At 44.4% G+C, this 23,380-nt stretch overlaps 1 protein-coding gene across 3 annotated transcripts in view; it reads left to right on the top strand.

Moving 5' to 3' along the window:
* The window catches only part of CPLANE1 (ciliogenesis and planar polarity effector complex subunit 1), a 2,680,747-nt gene that overhangs the window by 2,308,732 nt on the left and 348,635 nt on the right, over positions 1 to 23,380 (top strand). For all 3 annotated transcript variants that reach the window (XM_085631095.1, XM_085631092.1, XM_085631094.1), the window contains exon 49: positions 22,025 to 22,149. In XM_085631095.1, the coding sequence (XP_085487221.1) occupies positions 22,025 to 22,149 (125 nt within the window). The remainder of the gene's footprint in view (positions 1 to 22,024; positions 22,150 to 23,380) is intronic.

Raw genomic sequence — 23,380 nt, 5'->3', positions numbered from 1 at the left:
GAAAGGCCCACTTCTGAACCGCGGGTCTCAGCAGGCACCTAATTGGTGTCATGGCGGCAATGATGGAAGGCGAGTGAGCGCGATTACAGGGTGGTGCTCACTCCAACACTACTGGCGGCAACAAAGCAAGGTAGAAGACAGCTGGTTCCCACCTCTACCCACTTGGGATTCGAACTGTGTTTATTTTTAATGAATGTCGTGCCCACTTGGGAAAACTTACCTGTGCACTACAACATCCAGAGGGCCGTGTTTACGGCCGCGCCCCCTGTTAGGGGCGGGTGTTTTGCATATAAACTGAGGCAGTATTAGCGACTTCATTTCTTCACACAACTTGCCACAGAAGAAGGGATTTGGTGATTCCCGAAACGCGTCTGGCGATTTGAACATTGTGATGTGGTCTCCTGCTTTAGTCTGCCATCAGCATGCTGCCATTAAACTACGTGTTATACTCATACTTTCAAGTGGCCTTTTTCGAATGGGTTTCCTGTTTCAGTGGATATATATATATATATATATATATAAATATATATATATATATATACAGTGTACTATTTACAAAGCCACATATTACCTCATAAAAACTACCAAAAAAAATTGATTTACAAACTTATGATATTTCATTATATTCAAGGAAACCATGCTTGTTCTAATTATGTGAATCTAGAAGTTTACCCTCCTTGGCTAATGCTACACAACTAAATTTGTGATAATTCCAGTCCTAGTGTACAGCATGACTGGCAGCACATTTATATAAGGACAGTTCAATAACAGGTGGCAAAACTATACATAGAGTGGGAGAGTGGAGTGGGGCGAGAGCATAATTCATGAAGTGTAATTTGTACCCTAATTATGTCAAGAGCAGCAAATTACCTCAGTCACGTGAAATGTTCGTCTAACGGATGTATTGTCTCCGATGTTCAACAACATAAAATTATTGTTCTAAACAAATAGAGTGGACATGCATAGGCACCTCTTTCCAAAATTAATAAATGAATTGGTACTCCTTGTGTTGCATTTAACAATACATTAAAATGCTAATTCGCATACCTACTTACTTACTTTATGATTAATGGGTCCAATGCTCCCAAATAGAGCTATTTCTTTTTCGATATTTTAGGCCAGTGTTGGCCACCGCTCCTAAAGTGACATGGTTCATAATCGAAGCAGAGCAATTTTTGCTTGCAAGTTAAACCTAGCCTTACACACCAGAGACAGGACAAAGCAGATCTGTCTATAAAACTGACACAATTAATAATGGTTTAAAATGAAAAGATAAACATAAACCAAAAAGAACCATACAAAGTGCGTATTCAGGCAATAGCTCATAAATGTAAGTGGGGATCCAAAGCACATTAATATACTTTGTTACGAAGCAAACCCCAAATATAACCCCACATAATATCCATTACCAGGAATGTGACATCTGTACCCAACTTTAATTAACAACTGCATAAGTCTAAACATGTCACTTATATTGTGTAGATACCCTTGTTAATCCAATCACAGAGCCTGTTTAATAAGCTCTGCAATAGTAAGCTTATACCAAAGTGATTTGATCTCATGCATCCTTTTTTTTCAAAAACATTGTTCACTGCCCTAAATATGCAACTTTATTATTTGTTTAGATCCCCTCATCCTTGTCACCTGGAGCATAGGGTCTCTGTCTCTATAGTTGAAAAGGCACGCCACCACCGTAGGCAGTGGGTCGTAGGCAGTGGGGCAGTGTAGGTAGCCCCCATAACTCTGTGTGCTCTCTCCACAGAGAAAAAGGTGGATTGCATGCCCTGTAAAATCGTTCCAACAAACCTGTCCTCCAAAAAGAGCTCCATGTTGGGGCCTTCTGCCCGCTCAGGGAGACCCACTATGCACACATTATTGCGACTTGACCGGCCTTCCTGGTCCTCAAGCCGGTCACGTTGGTGTTCCACTTCACTCTGTAAGGCACTGAGACAATAGTCAAACTCCTTTCCTGTGGGCTGTAGAGAAGCTAATGTGGATTCTGACTCTGCAACTCGATCTTTCAATTTATTATGGTTCTCCCCGAGAATGCCCATTTCAACACGGATTGAATACAGTTTCGGCTCCAAGGTAGATATGATATCCATGACTACGGCAAGCAGCTCGTCGAATCTGCGGGAATGATCTGTGAGTGTAATGACTGATGTCTATATGTATTAAAATGGCTGACCGAACTTACAAAGCCTAGAGAATCGACTCCGGGGTTTGTAGAGGTGTCCTGCTCATGCAAGGGTACCTTCATATTTCTAACCAAGCACCCGGCCCTCAGGACAGAAGAGCCTGCCATAGAGTAGATTTATAGGTTTTAAATACAATTACCACAGATATAAGGAAACGTATATCTGTTGTGAGAGGTGCAAGCACCAAGTCACATAGCCTGCAATGGCTGGCCGGTATCCCAGTTTAGGTGGTCTCCCATGGGTGGCACAATGCATACAGCAGCCCATGGGAGACCCCTTGTGTACCTCTGCTCTAGGTACCTCAGTACCATATACTAGGGTCTTACAAGGGTACACCAGTAGCCAATTGTGGATGTACAGAAGTACTCAACATAGTCAATTTAGGGAGTCAGGCTACTCAAAAACATACTGACACCAAGCAAAAAGTGGGGGTTACCATGAAAGCATATCCTACATTCCTACAATGTTGTTCCCCAATCCATCCCACTCTCAAGCGCACCTGGGTGTGCTCAGTAAGGTGTAGCTCCTGCAAGAAGCCGATATCTATCTGATGGCTTTGCAGATGAGCTGACACCTGTCGTGCTTTGCATCTGTCAATGATGCCACAGACATTACAAGTTAAGCATTTAAGCGGTTGCATAGCGACATGCAGAGTGTGGACAGTCAGCTTTGGTTTACACTAAGCGGCACTGAGTGGTCTGGGAAAGTAGGAAAGAAAGAACATCACAAAGCCGAACAACTGTGATCAATAGCATTGCCCCAACATTCCACACCCCTCCGACTTTGACCCACCAAATGCAACCAACTCTCCCATCTAGCAATCCCAATTTGGTGAATATAAGGACGAAACAGGAATTCATGCCGGGGGGGGGGCGTATCAGAGGACCAAAAGCATTCCAGCCACGGGGTAGCCATGTGGCCCGAAGAGGGATGTGTGCGCGACCAGGGTCCACCAAGTAAGGTCGCCCATGTGGTCCACAACTGTCCCCACCTGTATGATTGTCAGCAAGGGTAACCGTTCTCGATAGTGAGTCCCACACAGTGGAGGAATAGTCATATCTCGGGATTAGTCATTGTCGCTAAGCCATCCAGGCTCTGAGTTTTCTGTGGCCGGGGATGACTGCGTTGCAGCCTTGTAAATAGATTTGACAGATTTTGCAGCTGCCTTCTGGTCAGCGAAGAAATAGGTCTTCCTTGAATGCAAAATTCGGAGTTTGGTAGGATATAGGAGCGAGTGTTTGGCATCTGCTTCAGGGAACACTTGACCTCTAGGAAGTCTCTCCGGGCCCCCTGTACCTCAACAATGAAGTCTGGGAAAATCGAGACTGCATTATCCTTGTATTGTAGGGCCTTACAGTTTCTGACCAGAAGCAAAACTGTGTCGCTGTCACAATAGTTTAGAAGACGAGCTGTGGTGGACCTCGGAGTTGTCCCAGGGGGCGGTCGTTGGCTGAGCAATCTATGGACTCGCTCGACGATTAGCACAGTGGAGAGAGCCACCCCAAATAGCTCCCGCAGCATGGATTTAGCATAATTTTCCATCCTGCCCATCACTGTTGACTCCGGAATCCCTACAATTCTTATGTTGTTCCTTCTAGATCTTGCCGCTAAGTCTTCAATTTTATTCCAGACCACTTCAAGTACCTTTTTCATTTGTAAGAGCTTCTTACAAGTCACTTGGTAGTTGTTCTCTACATCTGAAGTATAGCGTTCCAACTGAACTATACGTTCATCATGTTTGTCAACTTTGTCCTTTCAACGTTCAAATCTGTCTGTTTGTAAATCAATATTGGTGTCGATGGCTGTCAGACTGTGCTTCAAGCCTAGGAACATGGAGTGGCTATCTGGCTCCTGCGTGGGGCCATCCGTTTGTAATTTGCTCGACTGAGCACCGTCGGGGTCCGGATCAGCTGCACGCAGTTGGTGGTGTTGGTTGAAATTTATATCTTTGTTTATTTGGCCTCCTCCTTCCCCATCTTAGCAAGATATCTCAGTGGGGCAGGTCAGAAAAATGTGTGCAGCAGCACTCCTCATCTTCGACTACCGTCAGATCCAGGGTCCCTCTTCACCCCTTAATGGGGGGGGGGGGGCACAAGCAGACCCAGCTCAGCAGACACCAGCCGGCGGGCTTTCCAGCGAGTCAGGCAAATGGAGCAGTCGCTCAGGAATTGTAGGAAAGTGTCCCAACCTTTTGACAGGCCTGTGGTGCAACTTTGACTGAATGTGCACTGGGTTCCTGCTAATCAAGTTCCCAGTGACTGTGTTCTATCCCAAAACTGTCCCTTTGTTTCTACAATTGGCACACCACTGGCACAAGTCCCTTGTAAAAGGTACCAGTAGTACCAAGGGCATTGTGACCAGAGAGGATCTCTAAGGGCTGCAGCATGTATAATGCCTCCCTAAGAGACCCCTCACCAAACACACGCACACTGCCACTGCAGCCTGTGTGTCTTGGTGCAGCTAAAAGTGAAGAGTCAACCTAGCACACATACCTGTGAATCAGGACTGCCAGCACTGCAAGAGGCATAGGTAAGTCACTCCTACAGCAGGGCTTACAGTTCTAAGGCAGGGTGCACTATACCTCTTGTGAGGGCATAGCTGCATGAGCAGTTATGCCCCTATAGTGTCTACGACATATTTAAATATTATAAGTGCATAATGAAGCCAAACTGAGTACATGTGTTGGAAGCTTATCAATATGAGTTCCACAGCTCCTTGATGGCTTCACCGAAAACCATGGTGTTTGGTACCAAACATCCAGATTAATAAGCCCACACTGATGCCAGTGTTGGCATCTTAGAGGTGTCCCCTGAAAACCTACCAAATCGCTAGTGTGTGGCTGACTGGTCTGTTCCAGTTTGCCACTTCCATACATGCTTCTGCCTGCTCTGGGTGGAGGTGCTTCACACCTACCCCCAACCAGGAACAGCATTCAAGGTCAGTAAGCCTCAAAGGCTCCTGCCCTTTGTTATGCTAGCCAGGGCCTCTTCAGCTAGTGGAGATGCCTGTCCCCCTGACCAAGCCCCACTTTTGGCGACACAGTGCGCAGGAAAATTAGAAAGCAGGAGAGGTGTGCTCCCTCTCAGCCAGGACCACCCCTAAGGTGTCCTGAGCTAAAGTGACCCCACTCCTTTGAAAATCCTAAATCCCCAGAGATAGACCCTCGCTCCGATTTTACTTACCTTCAACTAGCACCTCTTTGAGTGCCCCCAGTCGCCATTGTGTTCGAGTGAGCGAATTTGACCTCTGCAAACGGCCGCCTTAGTGCCACTGGTGGTGCAGTCTCTACACTCACCTGACCCTTGCACCCTTGCGCCTAGTGTTGATTCTAAAACCCGAAGCCTGGAATTGTAAGTCATGTACTTACCTTTGAAACCGCATGATTGCTTTCCTTCCTTAGGTTAACATTGAACTGTTTGAAAATGCATAGTGTCCACTTTTTATACTGAAAGACTGTGATATTGCAAAACTTATTTTACTGCAACAAGGTATCTTTGGTTCTAAATAATAAACATACAAAAGTACTATTTTCACAAACAATTGGTCTCAAATTTAGTCTTTGAGTGTGTGTAATCTTTTCTTGCTTGAGTGTGTACAACAAATGCTTAACACAGCCCTTGGATAAGCCTGAACTACTTGCCCACACTACCACAGAAGAGAGAATTAGTACTATCTACTTTAGCCTTTGTAAAGCCTCTGGGGATCCACTGGACTCCGTGCACACTATACTTTACTTTGGTATAGTATGTACAGGGCCAACTTCCTACAGGAATGATGTACCATTGGGATATATTGTCCTCAAGGGGCTCCCATATGAGGCTACTCAGGTCCAAGGGCAAATGCCAGAAGAACGACAGACCAGGGGGAAAGCCACCAGTACTACTCAGCCACGCCCCAGTGGAAGGGGGAACACCACCGGTCCAGCACATCCACCAACATCAGAAGCAGTCACAGCACTCCTAGAAGAGCAGGCAGGATGACGGTAAGCAGTCATGTCGGTTGCTGCAGCCAACTCTCAAGGTCCCTAGGTCACCACCACAGATGAACCAGAATGGCGGGTGGTCAGCCGCCCAAGTCCCCCCGATGGGCCCCCTCCAATAGCAGAAGGGCCGAGTGCAGCAAAGCGTGCCAGGTAAATTAGCAGAATGCCTTTGATGGGCAGAGTACAAGACAATGAGTAAGTGACTCCAGTGGCAGCCACTGAAGCCTGCCTCACCCCAGGGAGGTTCCAGGGGGATATGAGCAGGCTGTTCAAGGGTCGTGGAAATTAAGGCATTGGGCTCACTCCTCCCAGCCTCAACAGTCAAGGCCCTCAGGTCTGCAATGGCACCCAACCGCTCCTTCAGGCCCTTGTCGATACAAATGTAGGTATGGCAAGCTTCAGCAGGATATCACTAATATGGGCAGCATGCTGACAGACCCCTATGCCATCTTTTCAATCAGATTATTGCTGGATAAGCAGCTTCAGCCGGCAGAGCCTCACCCAGTGGCGCCATTTTGCAATCAGGCTCTCTCACAACCCCAAGTTCTCAGCAATGTTAAGTACGTCAGTGTCATCTTCTCCTGAGATAATGAATTACAGAGAGCATAGCACAATAGCAATTAATCATTTGAAGTGTTTAAGCTTAACCTGCAGCCAATACATAGGCGTACCCTACTCCGCTGAGGAGGATAGTCCCTACCACCACGGACATCTACAGTTGAGAGCTGTGTAAGGGTCTCTAAGTATGCATGAGAGAACTACTCAGGTGAGCCATTAAATAAGAACCCAATCTTTCACATTGGCAGTGCCATGTCGTACCGTTTCCACTTTTCAGTAGCAACTGTTCGTTTGTTGGACAACTTAAAAGTTGGGATGGTGCTAGACTGATTCCGTACACCCCCTCAGGATATGTTGGCCTATAGACCTGCTAGCTTACAGTGCCACCATACGCACCCCTAAACATAGTAAGGTAGCAGATGGTTTGGGCAGCCTCAGACTATGACAACTCTGACCCCCAAGGCATCATGGTAACAGATCTAGAACCCTTTCACTCAGTCACTTGTGCTCACTCTGACACATATACAAGTAAAACACAGGGGCTTTTTTAAATTTATTGAACCATCGCAATTCTTGTATAAAATATATGTGCTGCAATGATGAATAGACAGAAGCCGCCAAATGTGATTAGGAATATAAGGACAGTGAAAAGAATAAACGAGTCCACCATCGTGCTAATGCAGTGTATATATGCTGGCATATATGTACTATGTATAGCGTACTCCTACTTATGCATTCCCTAACCAAGATGTCTAGGGCGGGTGTTCTGCCAAGAATACCCTACTGGATAATCTAAATCCCCATCACATGAAGGTAAGGTATGTAGGCCCCCGTCTTGGTCACAGGTTGGACATCCCTTCTCTCAGACAGTAACCAGGAATCAGTTGTGCTGAAGTCAAAAGTCAGCGTGTGGAAAAAGAAGGCAAATTCAGAAATGCGCACATGTAAAATGGCAGTGTTTCTTCCCGGGCCTAACCTAGCCATTTGACAAAGTCTCATCGCTCCTAGACCGTATGGCATCATGTATTTTTGTCGTCCCAAATGTATGCCTACAAACAAGACCCCTGCGATGATGTCTGGTTTCAAAATATGAACAGTTGGCAAGGCTATTTGATTCTGACAAGTGCATCAATTTGGTCTCTAACATGTTGGGTGCTATCTGGCGGGGCCATGGTGGTCATGGTCCTCCTCTTGCCGCTCCAGGCCTGAATGTTTTGGGTGGAAAAGGGACCCACTTTAAAAAAAAAAAAATATATATATATTTTTGGCACCTGCTGGCTGCACTCTTGATCGCTTCTGGCAGGGAAGCTGGCAGTGCCCGAGTTATAGTTACTTCTTGGGATGAGTTAAAGATACTTCAATTAACCGTACCTGGTTAATTTCAGTGGTTTTGTTTAAAACCTTTTGTTTCAGCTGACTTTTTAACCTAACTATAAGTCCCTGTAACTATACATATATGTGTGTGTGTTTATCTATCAATAGATAGATAGATAAATACACTCACACATATATCTACACACATATATGCTCTAGGGTCCATGTAGGAAACTGGGTGTTTGTTGCAGAGCTCCCCTCTCTTTCCCCCCCCCCTCCCTCCCCCCCACACACACAATGTTTGCCTGGTATCTGGTGTAACTTAGACTGAGAGTGTGCTGGGTTCCTGCTAATCAGGAGCCCAACACCAGTGTTTTTTCCCTAAACTGTTCCACTATTGGCCCGCCTTCAGCCCCCTTCAGTCCCTAGTAAATGGTACCCCTAGTACCTAGGCATTGGGACTTTAAGGTTTCACTAGGGTTGCAGCATGAATTGTGCCACCTAGGGACCCCTCACCAAGATCATGCAAACTGCCATGCATGCTGCATGTCTTGGTGCAGACGAAACCGAGGAGTCGACATGGTACACAGCCCTGTGTGCCCTGCCTGTAGACACTGCATGAGATATAGGTAAAGCACTCCTAAGGCAGGCCTTACAGCCTGAAGGCAGGGTGCACTACATCCCATGTGTGGACATATCTGCCTGAGTAGATATGACCCTGCAATGCCCAAGTATTCTTAGACATTGTAAGTGAGCAGGGAAGCCATACCGCGTACATGGGCTGGACATTCATCATTACAAAGTCCCCAGCTCCATGATGGCTTCACTGTACCCCGCGATGTTTGGTACCAAACATCTCATCTTAATAAGATCTCACCACCGATACCAGTGTTGGATTTATTAAAGAATGCATACAGAGGACACCTTAGCAGTCCCCCCATAAAACCTTTTGTATACTAGTGTGGTTGACGACTGGTCTCAGCTAGTCTGCCATCACTAGACATGTTTCTGGCCTCCTGGGGTGAGAGCCTTCACTCTCAGAAGCCTGGAACAAAGCCTGCTTTGGGCAGAGGTGTTCACGTCCCCGAGCGGGAAGCTTCAAAGGCCATGTCACCTTTGACATGCGACTCAGGCCTCTCCAAATAGTGGAAGATGCCAACCCCCCTGTCCTGATCCCACTTTTCAGTGGGAGGACTGGCTGGAAAATGTCTAACTCATCTATTAGGAGGTGGGCCCACTCTTAGCCAGCACCACCCCTAAGGTGGGACAGCTGATGTGACCCCACTATTCTGAATCCTCCGTCTTGTGTTGAAGAGACTTAGCCTATAAGGGTCAGGGTTATGCCCACTTCCAACAGGAAGTGGTCATAAAGAAGGTGTTCTCACCCTAAGGTAGACCATTGGCTACTACCTTGTACTCCCCTTAATGCCCCTAAATTGAGTATTTAGTTGGCACCCCTCGGCCCAGAACTTCAGATTCGACGGACCTAAAGAAGAAAAGGAAAAAGAAGATCTGCTAAACCTGAAAACTGAGACCCTGCTGCGGAGTTTGGCGCTAGCCACTGCCTGCTGCTTTAAGACTAGATAATCGAGGTGATCTGTCCTGTTGCTTTGTAGTCTCTAACAACCCCAGAGGCCATCAGCCTTTGCAAATTGACAAGAACTCCCCTGGAGTAGAGGAGCTACTCCCCTGCAGTCTGCAAGCACCGAAAACCAGAGTCCGGTCCACCGACTTGCAGCTCTCCAGCCCGACCAACACCACAACAGACCAGGAAGAGTTACTTGTGCTCTGGAAGGTCAGATCTGTATTCCCTGCAAGTGTGGAGGCACCAGGACTGACCGGAGCCATGCAGTACCAATCCCCCTGGGTTCTGCACCAACACCGTCCACAAAGAGTGCAGTTGGGACTCCAAAATCCCAGAACCCGTGTAGGGACGTCAGCACCCCTGAGACCCACTCCGGGATTGGCATAGCAATCCTGAAATCGTCCCGGCCAGCTATCTGCTCCTGACCGTGAAGACCGCCTTTGTGCACAGAGTCTAGCTAATCCTACCTGCTCTGCACGCAGCCCGCCCTGCCTGGGTAACAACGAACCAGCTGTGCCGCCGTGCTGCTGAGGCCCTTGCGACCTGAGTACCGGTTTGGGAGCTCTGAGACTCGCCTATAAGTCTTTCCCCACAGCCCATTTTTAGGTAGCCCACCCTTCTTCGTAGCGCACCAGCTACCAATGTCTTCAACACCCTGCTCCCAGCCAAACCCAGGACTCTCCCAACAAACCGCTGGCAGAACATTGGACCTTGGCTTGCTAATCCTCCGAACTAAGAAGGTGACCCCCTACAACCGTCTTCATGATTTTCTATGCATTTGTTTTTTTCCTCCCTTAGGAATCCGTTGTGCGTAATTGAGCACAACTTTCTAAAATCTAAAAATAAGTGTTATTTTTCTACATTGGTCTCGGATTTATTCATTGAGTGTGTCTCATTTATTGGCTCTGTGAGTACAACCAATGTTTAGCACTACCCTCTGATGAGCCTAACTACTCGTCCACACCACTACAAATAGAGCATTAGTATTATCTACTTTTGCCTCTGTAAATCAATTAGAGACTCCCTGGACTCCCCACACAGTGTACTTCATTTTGGTACACTATATAGAGAGCCAGCTTCCTACAGCGTGGAATTATTCAACCTTTTAGGGCGTCAATGAAGATTCCTATGTTGCTGAACTAGGACTGTAAATAAGTAACCTTTTCTTTCTCAAGATTGCCATGGGACAGCTGGAGAGAGAATGGCGACTCAGAGGCTTACTGCTTAGAGCAGTGGTTCCCAAACTGTGCAACGTGGCTCCCTAGGGTGCCGTCAAACCTATCCAGGGGAGCCGTGCACCAAGCACTTTAACTCATTTAATGTTGAAGGGTCTATTGGCTTCAGTTAAACTAATTAGACTTAAACACATGATGTCGATGATTTGTAAGTGACATGCCTAAAGATGTAAATGTAGTGCCTAATTGATGGCATGTTGAGGGAGATGACCTCCATATTTCACTGGATCCCCACATTCCAACACCCCCAAAGTAAGCAGAAGATGCCTGATAAATTGTGTTAGTTAATATTTTCGTTTTTTCCAAAAGCATTTTACAGCAATGAAAGTTAACAGGAAAGTACAGTTGTTCTGGCTATTAAACACATTAAGTATTATTAAGTGTTGACACTTGTACTTGAACCATAGGTACTTTCAGTACATATTCTTTCAGTGCACACACATTTCCAGACAGCTCTCTCCTATAGCACAGGGAAGCAAAACACCATATACAGTATAATGCCAATATTTGCAAGCAAGAAAGAGGGACGTTTAAGAAAAAAAAAAGTTAGAGGAATTTATGTGGCTTGCATTGATTTGGAGGCAATTTTATGGAGGAGACAGCAAAAATAAAGTTGTATGTGGTTTAAAAAATCGTGAGTCACCCTGCTGAGACAGGTGTGTTGGCACGTATGACATGGGGAGAAATGGAAGTGCATGCAAATATTCTTTAAGCGCAGAAACACTTTGGCAATGGGGCCTACATGCGTAGGGGTACTATCTAGCACTGTAAGTGGGATAAAAAAGTTTGAGAGGGGACTAAAAAAAAGGCATGGGCAAAGAAGTGTAACTAGGAATATTTTATTAGAGGCGCCGCCTTAGTAATACGAAACACCCTGCGTATATGATTAGAATACCTTCATCAGCTTCATGCCAATTAATTTCAGGGAGAAAAATGCAAGTACTCCTGAGGCCGGGCTTACATCCCCCCACCCTCCAAAAAAAGTAAAAGTGGGGAGCCACGGGCAATGGCCAATGGGTAAAGGAAGCCGTGGGTCGAAAAAGTTTAAGAACCACTGGCTTAGAGAATCGTGATTGTATTATAGACTAGGAGGCTAGCATTATGCATAACCTATTATTCGCCACTTCTGATGCAACACTTAAAAGCTTCCAATAGAACAGCATGAAGTCACAAAAATACTATAACATTCAACATATTAAAGCTTCTCAACATTCCAGTCTCATCCTCTTTTGTTTCTCTTTTCTCTTCTGCGAAAATTATCTCTTAATTCCTTCTTCACGTATTCCTTTAACATACTACTGCGAATCTGCAAAACAAAAAAAATTACATTGTAAAATAAATTCCTTTAAAACATTACCTTTTATTAAATCTTAAACTAAACGCTGCAAAACTATTAGCTATTTCAATTTTCCTTACACCACCCACACCCAACAAAGGGAGGGTGGGAGGGATAATGCTAGCCTCCTAGTCTTTAATAAAATCATGATTCTCTAAGAAGTAAACCTTTGAGAATCTACATTTTATGTCAAGACAGGAGCCTAGCATTATGCATGTTTAAAGTTCTTAAAATCTTGTTCTGTAACATGCTCTACTGGTCTGAAATAGAAATCTTTAAAAACTCTGTCATTTGACCAATCTGCAGCTTTAAGAATCTCACTTAAACTTCCTCCTGCTCTAAACATTTTAGAAGCCATTGCACCACGAATAGAATGTGCTTTAAATTTCTCTAAGTCAACTCCTGCCTCACTCATTGTGTTCTTAACCCATCTCGCAATAGTACCCACTGAAACCACACCATGAGGCTTCACATATGAAATCAACAATTGATCCACTCCTGCACATCTAAACTCACTCATCATTGATTCATACTCCTTAGTACATCTTTCCACGCACAATTGAGGATGATTAATAAATCTTGGATACAAAAATTCTGTTTTAGTTCTTCTCTTTACCCCAAACAAGACTCCTTCTGGATCAAAGTATCTACCTGAAATATCTAATGCCCTCACATCTGACAACCTCCAAAATTATATCATACAAAGTAAAGTCATCAACTTCCATGACAAAATGCTTCAATGTCAAAAATGTATTAACTGGCCATCCTTCAAACGATCTCAAAATCACATTCACTTCCCAAACAAAGGAATATCTTGATCCTGGTGGATGCTTTAAACGAATACCCTTCATAATCCTACAAACGAATTGACCTTTCCCTACTGAAATACCATCAACCAAAGAATGACCTGCTGCAATCGCCAATCTATCACAATTGACAGTCCTATAACTCAAACCATTTTTAAACAAGTTGGTTAAAAAATTTGCAATCCTAACCTCATCTGCCTCAATGGGATCCAACTCCTTCTTCAAGCACCAACTTAGCCAAAGTTTCCAAGCACTTGAATACCTCTTCCTTGTCCCCGGAGCCCAGGATTCATACAATACCTCGACAGCCTCTCCTGATAACTCCTGGAATCTTTCAGATTTCCTGAAATGCTCCAAACTAGAAAGTTGAGCACCCCTGATTCCACCAAAGGATGCTCCCGTCCGTCTAATTGTTGTAAAAGCCCTCTCCTTCCTCTTATTAAAAATGGATCCCCCACAGCCAATTCCATCACTGTAGGGTACCATGCTTGTGTTACCCAGAACGGAGTCACCAATACTAATCTGCAGCTCTGTATCCTCACCTGTTTCAACACTTTCTGAATCATTGGGAAGGGAGGAAACGCATAACCTCTCATGTCCTTCCAGTTCAGACTGAACGCGTCCACTGCCAATGCCCCAGGATCTGGTCTACAACTCACATAACTCTCTAATTGATTTGTTAGTCTTGATGTGAAAAGATCTATCTTCAAAGGACCTAATGCTGTCTGTATTCTTTGAAAAATCATCGGATTCAGATTCCAGTCGCTGAAATTGTTCAAATAACGGAAATTCCAGTCTGCAACCATATTCTCTTTCCCTAGAAGATACTGAGCTGACATGCTTAACTTGTGTTCCATGCAAAACTTCCAAAAATCCTTTGCTAATTCTGTCATTTTCTTCGATCTGCTGCCACCTAATTTGTTTATGTACGTTACTGCAGAAATGTTGTCCATTTTCAACATAACTGCAGCTTCCTGAATTCTTTCTTCGAAACTGCGAATCACCAATAAACCGCTTTCATCTCGAGACAATTTATATGCATTTTTCTCTCCTGCATATTCCACCTTGCACCTGTCTCCGGCGCTCCTAGTCTCGCACCCCATCCTAAATTGCTTGCATCCATCTCTATCACAAAATCTGGAATTGGTCCAAAAATCGCATGTCCATTCCATGCTTGAAGGTTTTCCAACCATCCAAACCAACTCCTCTTGTGCTTCGATATTCAAAATCACCTTATCCCCTTACCAGAGACCCTTGTTCAATCCTGCCTTCTTTACCCTTTGTTAAGCCCTGTAATGTAACGGTCCTGGAAAAACCGCTTGTTATTGATGAGGATAGAAGACCAATCACCCTTGCTAATTTTCTCAAGCTCACCTCTTCTTCCTTCAACAACCACTTCACTTCCCGTCTTCTAAGACCAATTTTCCTCTCTGGTAACTCCAACTGTTTATTCACTTTGTCTACCACAAAACTCAAACATTCCATTCTCTGTGCTGTTACCAAAACTGACTTTTCTAAATGTATCACAAATCCTAAGTCTTTCAAAACACTTTGTACCATAAAGCTGTGTTCCAATAATATTTCCACACTTCTATTCATTATCAATATGTCTTCCAAATATATCAACAAACGTACTCCCCTTTCTCTTAGAAAAGCTACGACTGGTCTCATCATCTTTGTTAAACACCAAGGGGCTGAAGATAACCCGAACGGAAGACACACAGACTGGAAAAGAGTTCCCTTCCATCTGAACTGAAGGTAATGCTGACACGCCTGAGCAATAGGAATTGAAAAAGACGCATCCTTCAAATCTATTTTTACCAACCAGTCCCTGTCCAACAGAATATCTCTTCGAAGATAGATACCCTTCATCCTGAAATGTCTGTAAGCCACAATATTATTTAGGTCCCTTAAATTTATCACTGGTCTACGCCCTTTGTCTTTTTTCTCCATCACGAAAAGTGTAGTTACAAACCCTTTTTTCCATTCTGGTACCTCTATTATTGTTTTTTTCTCCATCATCTCTTTTATTTCTTGTTCCACAATCTCTTGATCTTCTTTTTTACATTATTCCCCTCGGTTCCCTTTCCTGTATTGGTTCTGATAAAAAATCTATCAAATATCCTCTCACATTTTCCAAGATCCATGAATCCTCCGTTATTTCCTTCCATTTCTCTATGAAATCTTTCAACCTTCCTCTTGTGTTTCTCTGGGTAAAACCAATTATATACTTCGTACTCACCTTGATTTGATTGATTCCCTGTATTGTAACCACCTCTTCTGCGACTTGATCTGCTCCTGCCACCTCTTCCTCTCGATGGATACATAGTTTCCGGATAGGAGGTTCCTCTATAACCTCCTCTACCTTGCAATATTCCTCCTCCTTGGTAAAATAGCCCTCTTCCATATGGACGGCCAAAAGCCTGACCCCGCCTTCTGGACCAAAAACTGTCCTCATTGAAGCATGGGCTTTATCCAAAGCGGTGAAAGCTTGGACATGTTTGCCTAACGATTTTACTAAGCCTTTACCCAAAAGTAATCCTTTAGATTCCTCACTTGATTCTTTATTCGCAAAATTGCCCAGTTTTGGACTAAGTCTAAATGATACTGCTTTCCGCCTTTTGGCAATTAAACTTGCATTGACATTGCCAATAAAACAAATAACCCTTGGCTCCATCCTCTCAATAAATTTATATCCAGTTCTATTTCATTCAGATACGATTTTTCTACCGTATCGAACATTTTCGATACTGGACCTAAAATATCCAACAATTTGTCCTCATATTGCTTGAGTGACCTTTCAAGCCCCTTCCTTGGATCTTGACCTAATTTAAACAAATATGTTATTAAATCAAGGTCTAAATTTGGGGTAATTGTCTCCTTGACATCTATTATAGGATGTGAGCATTCTGCTCTCATTAAGTTACGTTCACTTCTTTCAAGCGGACATCTAATCCAAATTGTTATATATTCCGCTACATGACTGAAAGGCCACCACTCAGAACTTCTTGGTTGCTTAATTTGAGCTGGGTTGAACAAAGCTTTACCCACCGGATTTGTAACCTCCTTTAACGTACTCTTATTAGAAACTTACCACATCAGAAAACTCATCTTGATCCTCATTATAATCAAGGTCCAATATATATTCATCCAAAACATCATTTTCTTCATGATGTGACCAGGTAGGTTGATCATCTCCTTCATTTGCAGGGTGAACCTGCCTCTTTTTTGTGCCACTATGGACACCATCCAATGACCTTCCACTAGTTGAAGGCCCCTCTTTCTTATGTAAAGATCCTGAATGTACCTTCTTTTTAATCTCGTTTCCTCTTTTTTCAACTATTTCCCTCCTGGTCCTTTTTTTTGTACTCTGTTCCTCCTCAGAAATACTCCAAAACTCTTCCTTTTCTCCTTCTACTTCCCCAATATTCCTTTTCCCTTCCTTTACCAAGCTTTTTAATGTTTCCTCCACCTTGATACCTATTTCTCTTTCAATGAGTCTTTTAATATACTCCTCCTGCACCTTCTTGGTGCTTGACTCTGCTCCTTCACTCATTTTCTTTATTGTTTTACATTTTTTTATATCCTTTTAATATCCTAATCTTTATACTTATTTAAATTTTTTCCTTTGTTTACTTCTAATTTCACTAGTTTTATACACTCCGCGTTGTTCAATATCCATAAACTGTTCCCCGAACAGTAACTGCCACCGTATCTGACCCGATCTGAGATGCGTTGCCTAGATACTTCTGTTTACGGCAACGCGTCTTTAGCCATATACGAAACAAGCCCAATTATCTTCAAAAAGACGTGTAGCTTTCTCCACGTAAGCTTAACGCGCTCTATCGCCCTTAGAAATAAGGCATAATGCTTCCGCTCGCATCTCCGTAAGGAAACATACTGAAAAACAGAGCGTCAAGAGTCTCGAGACTTCGATCTTCGAGCCGTCACACGGCCCGGTGCACTCCGTTTTTGAAAGTCAACAATCCAATATGTGGTTAGAGCATTTAGAAAAACCTTATTTCCCATACAATGAAAAAATAGGGATTTTAACCCTACGCTAACACTTAAGAACTGACCTATTTAATACTCCTTATAATCACTGAATTAAACATTTCAAAATGTACCTGTAAATTGTGTAAAACATATACATTTCATATTTTTTACAAACATATCTATACTCTAAGTATACTTACCAATTCTCTCTCATTAAAAACATAAATGAACTCTTAAAATTGAGAAACCTTACAATACATGTAACCAACAGCCTTATAAAAAGAATCAATATACTTATCTGCTCAGAAGCAGCAAACAAAAGAGGATGAGACTGGAATGTTGAGGAGCTTTAATTTGTTGTATGTTCTAGTGTTTTTGTGACTTCATACTGTTCCTTTGGAAGCTTTTAAGTGCTGCATCAGAAGTGGTGAATAAAAGGTTATGCATAATGCTAGCCTCCAGTCCTGACATAAAATTACAGGTACCTTGGGTGGGTAAATTAGAGTATCGGTGATGATGCAGGCTCAGCCTTCTTGATCCACTGAAGGATTTCTGAAGGAAATGTAGTAACCCTTTGACTTGGGTAATGTTGCAGGTTTTGGGCATCTTGCTTGGGTTTGTTGTAGGAAGTACGCTAATTCGATTTACAAGTAGAAGCTTTATTCATAACAGTCCCACACAGGTGCGGGAAGAACCTCTTGTGGCAGGATAATAATCACAGTTGACAGTTGGGGACAGGGAACACCAGGGCAGGTGGAATGTTGTGACAACCAATAGGAGGGAAGGAGAACAGGGATGCTCTCGCGCAGGAGAGCTCGTGCGCATTGTCTATCACGCGCTAGTAAACATCATAACACATCTTCCTCCCTTGAATGCTTAAACGACATTACAAGATCTATGCAATATAGAGTATACTTGTACAATGTTAATCACAAAGAAAATCATCATAACGTTTTGGTTTGTTGATAGTTCTGCCAAACCTGCCCTTAGCTCTATGAGGGTCACATACACATTCTGTGTCTGAGTGGGAATCAGTTCTACCAACCCTTCCACTGTGGCACTGACCGTCAGGTGCAACTTCAGAGTCAGAATGTGAATCGCCCCCGCGACTCCCGATTTAGCATCGGTGTGCGAGGACTCACATCCACAAACTGGTCCGACGTGTGACAATCGGAGGAGTCAGTGCCCGATGTGTGATCTTATGCAAACCCATTACTTGACATAGGTACAGGGTCTTTCGTGGCTTCACCATAATTGACCCACAAGTCTTTGCTAATTCTATCACTGTGAAATCGATTCGTTTGTTTGGCTTCATGATGACATCTGGCTAGCCTATTCATGTGCCAAACTTTGCCATCACTGAGTCTTGCTGCATTGTTGTAAAGTTTGCAGATGTGAAGGGGGGGCGGAGAATCGGCTTTCTCCCTTCTTGACATTCCTTTCAAGGCGAACCTTCACAAGATCCCCAATTTTAAATGAGTGTTCCTTCACACCATGTTTTGAGTCATACCAATCTTTATAACACTTTTGCGCCCTGACAATGTTTTTTCTTATAGTTTCTGGTGACCATTCCAATTGTTTTGAAGTTGGCATCCAACCCAAGTCTTTGCTTAAGGGTTGTCTGCTTTTCATGAGGACAAAAGGTGCTGCACCGGTACTGGCACATGGGGAAATCCTGAAGGCCCAAATAAGTTTGAATATTTCTTCTTCCCAATTGAGGTTGGCATTCCTCGATAATTGTATGTGTCCTTTTAAGACACGATTAAAACGTTCGATGAGACCATTGCCCTCCGGATGGTAGAGTGAGGGTGTGGTGGGTGATGCAATTCCTTTCAAGAAAGGATTTGAATGCTTCGGAGGTGAATTGGGGACCATTGTCGGTGAGCACACATTTGGGCAATCCTTCGCTCACGAACAGCTTGTCCAGAAAGGAAATGACTGTAGAGCTGTCAACGCCGGAGACAATTTCTATATCTGGCCACTTTGAGAAATGGTCCATGGCCACCAGCAAATACTTGATTTCACCATCATGTCCTTCAATGGGTCCGGCGATGTCCAATCCTATTCTTTTCCATGCCATCGCGGGGGGTGTGATGGGAGAGAGAGGAACTCTGGACGTCTTGAGGGTCTTGTCTGAATCACCACATTCAACACAGTTTCTTATCAAGACCTCTGTCTGTTTGTCAATGCCAGGCCACCAATAGTTGGTTCGGACTCTTTGCTTAGTTTTTGAGATGCCAAGGTGACCTATGTGACACAAATTGAGAATTCTGTTCCGAAGAGTGGTGGGGGCTATGGCTTTGCCCATTCTGTACAGCGCACCATTCTCCAAGCTCAGTTCATCTTTTATCTCCCAAAACGCTATGGCATTCTCATCGAGGTAGCGTTTCTCCGGCCAAGAGGAGTTGATATACTTGCAAATGTTCTGAAGTGTTGAATCTCTAGCCATATGTCGTTCCCACTCCTCCACCGATATTCCATCACCATCAGAGTTGAACAGTAGTGCTACCTTTTCAGCTTCAACCTGATCGTCTGGACTTTCCGTGTGTGGTAGAGGTAGCCTGCTTAAGAAATCAGCTACTTTGTTCTTCACACCAGGCCAGTATTCTGCTGAGAAGTTGTAATCCAATAACTTGATCGACATTTTACTTAATCGTGGGGAAGCATTCTGCAAACCAGAAGCAGACAGAATCTTAATTAATGGTTTCTGGTCCGTGCAAAGGTGTACGTTATATCCCCACAAGTAGGCTCTGAAGTAATTGAACGCCCAGGTACAGGCCAGCATCTCTCGTTCAATCACTGAATACTTTTCCTCAGCAGGGGTGAGCGATCTGGATGCAAAGGTCACAACCCATTCATTGTTCTCATTGTCCTTCTGCGCAAGTACGGCACCCAGTCCTTTGTTGCTTGCGTCGGTAGTCAAAAAACTTTTGGCCTTCGGGTCGAAACCTCTGAGAAACGGTGCATTACTGATTTCTTTCTTGATGGCGTCAAAGGTGCTCTGGCAATCTGGGTACCACTCAAATTTGGTTCTATTTTTAAGTAGTTGTCTTAGATTGTACGTCTTTTCTGAAAAATTCCTAATGAATTTGGAGTAATATTCAGTTAAGCCGAGGAAAGCTCTCACATCTTCCTTGCTAGATGGAAAGGGAGCATTGAGGATGGCATCCACCAGGCCTTGTTTGGGTTTGATACCTTCCTGGCTAATCGTGTGACCTAAGTATGTCACTTTGTTTTGGGATAGTTTACATTTGTCTAACTCAACTGTTAGCCCATGCGTTTTAAGTTTGTTCAAAACTTGCCTGAGGCGTGAATCATGTTCCAATTGGGTGCTACCCATGATCAGGATGTCGTCTTGGAAAAACCTCACACCGTCAACGCCCTCAAAGATAGAAGTCGTTATTCTTTGGAAAAGCGCTGCAGCCGAAGCCAGACCAAACGGTACCCTGGTGAAGCGGTAACATCCAAAAGGTGTAATAAACGTGGTGTACTTCTTGCTATCCACATGTAGGGGTATCTGGTGATAGGCGGATTTTAAATCTATAATAGAGAACACAACCATATCATTAGTGGCATTGAACATTTCACAGATGCGAGGTAAGGGGTATTGGTCAACTATAATGTTCTTATTGAGGTCTCTGAGGTCTATGCAAAGTCTGAGTTTCCCATTGGGGCGTTTAACGACAACCAAGGGAGACACCCACTCAGCAGATTCCACTCTTTCAATTATACCATCATGGACCAATCTGTTAAATTCCCGTTGTACGTCGCCTCTGACAGAAACGGGAAGATGTCTTACTTTGTGCATGCATGGAACTGCCGAGTCTTTTAGTTCAATTTTGTGTTGAAAACTGTTTAGGAAACCCACTTTGCCCGAGAATACTTCAGGAAAGTCATTGTGCACGCTGTGTTTGTACGACTCATCAATGGACAAAACAGGGTCAGCACAATTGGGGTTGAGAATGATGCGAAGGTCAGCTTGATCGCTCCATCCCAATGCCCTCCTATCTAATGAAGTGGTCTACACCTTTCGAATTTAGAAGGACCCCTCCAGTCGTGGGAAGGCATACTCCCGGCATAATGGATTCTTGTCCAGATCATGCAGTCCTACAGTCCTTGGGAAACTGGTTCAAGAGGGCCTAGGTTTATTTGGAATGGCTCAATACAGGGAGGCCATCTCAACAGAGATACAGATCTTGAACAGGAAAAAGGAGAGCGATAGGTTTCACTCTGTTAGGGAAACTGCAGCTATATCAATGGATACGTTCGACTACCTACTGCACCGAACAGAAATAACTTGTTTGTTGTGAAGAGAATACAGGATGTGCACATGCAGGTCTCAGCTTCTGACGGGGACATTGGCAGCCCAGCACAAAGATAAGTTCCATCATGTTTAGCACACACACGTGGACTCCAATAAATTCTACCTTCACTTGTCCAGGCAAATATATAAAACAATACATCTGCTCACACATACTTATACTATCATAGATTTCAAACACATCATGAATATACAAGAATCTAAGTAGTGCAGGACATTACTCCTGTGGAAACCGAAGATTTTGTCTTGAGTGGGGCTGTGCTCGAACCCATGTGAATGCAGGTTGTCATTTCAGCTAAATTTGAAGGCTGGCAATATTTCTGGCTTATGATTGGCTAGTGGGCTGGGTGCCATGGTTCAACATGAATAGGGTCTGCTGTGGCACTCATCCCCAACTGTAAACCTCTTCTATCATGCGGCCACCACACTTCACTTTATAGTTAATCATCAAAGACTTGAACATGGAGCAAAGACAAATACAGATTTAAACACAAATGAAGTCAGAATGCCACTTTCAGTTTGCTTAGTTGATATCGAGAGGTTGGGTTTAAGATTTAATGGTCTCACTCATATTCTTCTATTCAAATCATGTAACCTTTGATAATTTAACTTCCTGCCAGTATTTAAACTACCTATTATTCTGCTACCCTGATTCATTTATTAATATGCCAAATAAATTATTTTCTGTTTTAGGGTTTACTCTTCAAAACGCAGTTTGTCAGCAAACCCTGCTGAGAAGAAAAGAACAATTTCCAGAACTGGCTTTGGTCAGACAAGGTCTCTTTCTACTGCATCAAATGGGTCAGCTCATTCCCGAGGTATGACCTCCGTGGTTATTTTAAATGTGACCTTTGCAATATGTGTTCTTTTTCATTTTATTATACTTAATAACTAAAAATGTACAGAGTGTACAGAAACAGTACAGAAGATGACAACGCCACGGAGCACTGAAAAGCTGGGGCCTGCGCGGACAGACGCCAGTGGAGGGAACCTGTGACCTCCTGGTGTTGGGAGGTGCCACTGCTGGAGGCGGCGGCAGGGGACGGCAAAATCAGAGGCAGAGCTGTGACGGAAAGCCAGTGGCGCCGGGGCACCCGGTAAGCAGTGCGGGCCCCATGGGAGCTGGGGTGGTCCACGTCGAGGTTGGAGGTCCCGCTGGGTTGCCCGTGTGCTGCTGTCTGTGCTGCAGCCCGACCAAGTGTGAAGAAGTGGACAACGACCCGCGCTGGATACACTGCCTGAGACAGAACGCAAGACGAGCCCCGCAGCAGTGGTGAGCAGTTCGGGGCCCGGCGAGAGCTGCCGACATAGGTGTGAGGTCACCCTGGATGTAGGTCTACTTCTGGTGGACCTGCGTACAGTAGTTGAGAGGTCCCTGGCCACAGACCAAAAGGTGGCAATATTGGAGACCGAAGACTCCTCTCTGAAAGCGGCTCTCACGGAACTAGCGGCAAAAACAACAGTGCTGGAGCATAGGGCAGAGGACGCCAGGGCCACTCTGGCAGATATAACCTATGCGTCGTGGGCTTCCCGGAGGGAGCCGAGGGCATCACACATGATCAAAGCAGCTCTGCCCGCGGCCACCCTCTCCCCCTGCTCTGTGATAGAGCAGGCGCACCAAGCGCTGGGCTCGGCCCACCCTGTAGGTGCCCCTCCGCGCACCCTCGTAGCTTAGATCGTCAACTATGGAGATCGGGACTGTATACTTCAGGGGGCCAGACGCAGAAAAGACCCGGTCTTTGAAAAACATACTATTTAAATTTTTCCTGACTACACGCATATGGTACAGCAACAAAGGATGTCCTTTGGGGGCGTGAAGCAGAAATTAAGTGTAATGAATCTGCAATACATGTTGTTATACTCCACCAAACTTAAAGTCATACATGAAGGAAAAACACACTACTTCACCACCTCAAAAGCATCTTGGACTGACTGGTGGGGAGATGACCGGATACCATCCCCGAGAGGCCCGAATAGACTCCCCCTCCACCCCCCAGAATCCTGGGCTCCAAGGAAGTCAAACAAACGTGAGCGGTGGAACAAACAAGC

This window comes from Triturus cristatus, chromosome 2_1, assembly GCF_964204655.1.
Source record: "Triturus cristatus chromosome 2_1, aTriCri1.1, whole genome shotgun sequence".
In the NCBI taxonomy this organism is placed as follows: domain Eukaryota; kingdom Metazoa; phylum Chordata; class Amphibia; order Caudata; family Salamandridae; genus Triturus; species Triturus cristatus.
This window is presented reverse-complemented; position numbering and strand designations above follow the sequence as displayed.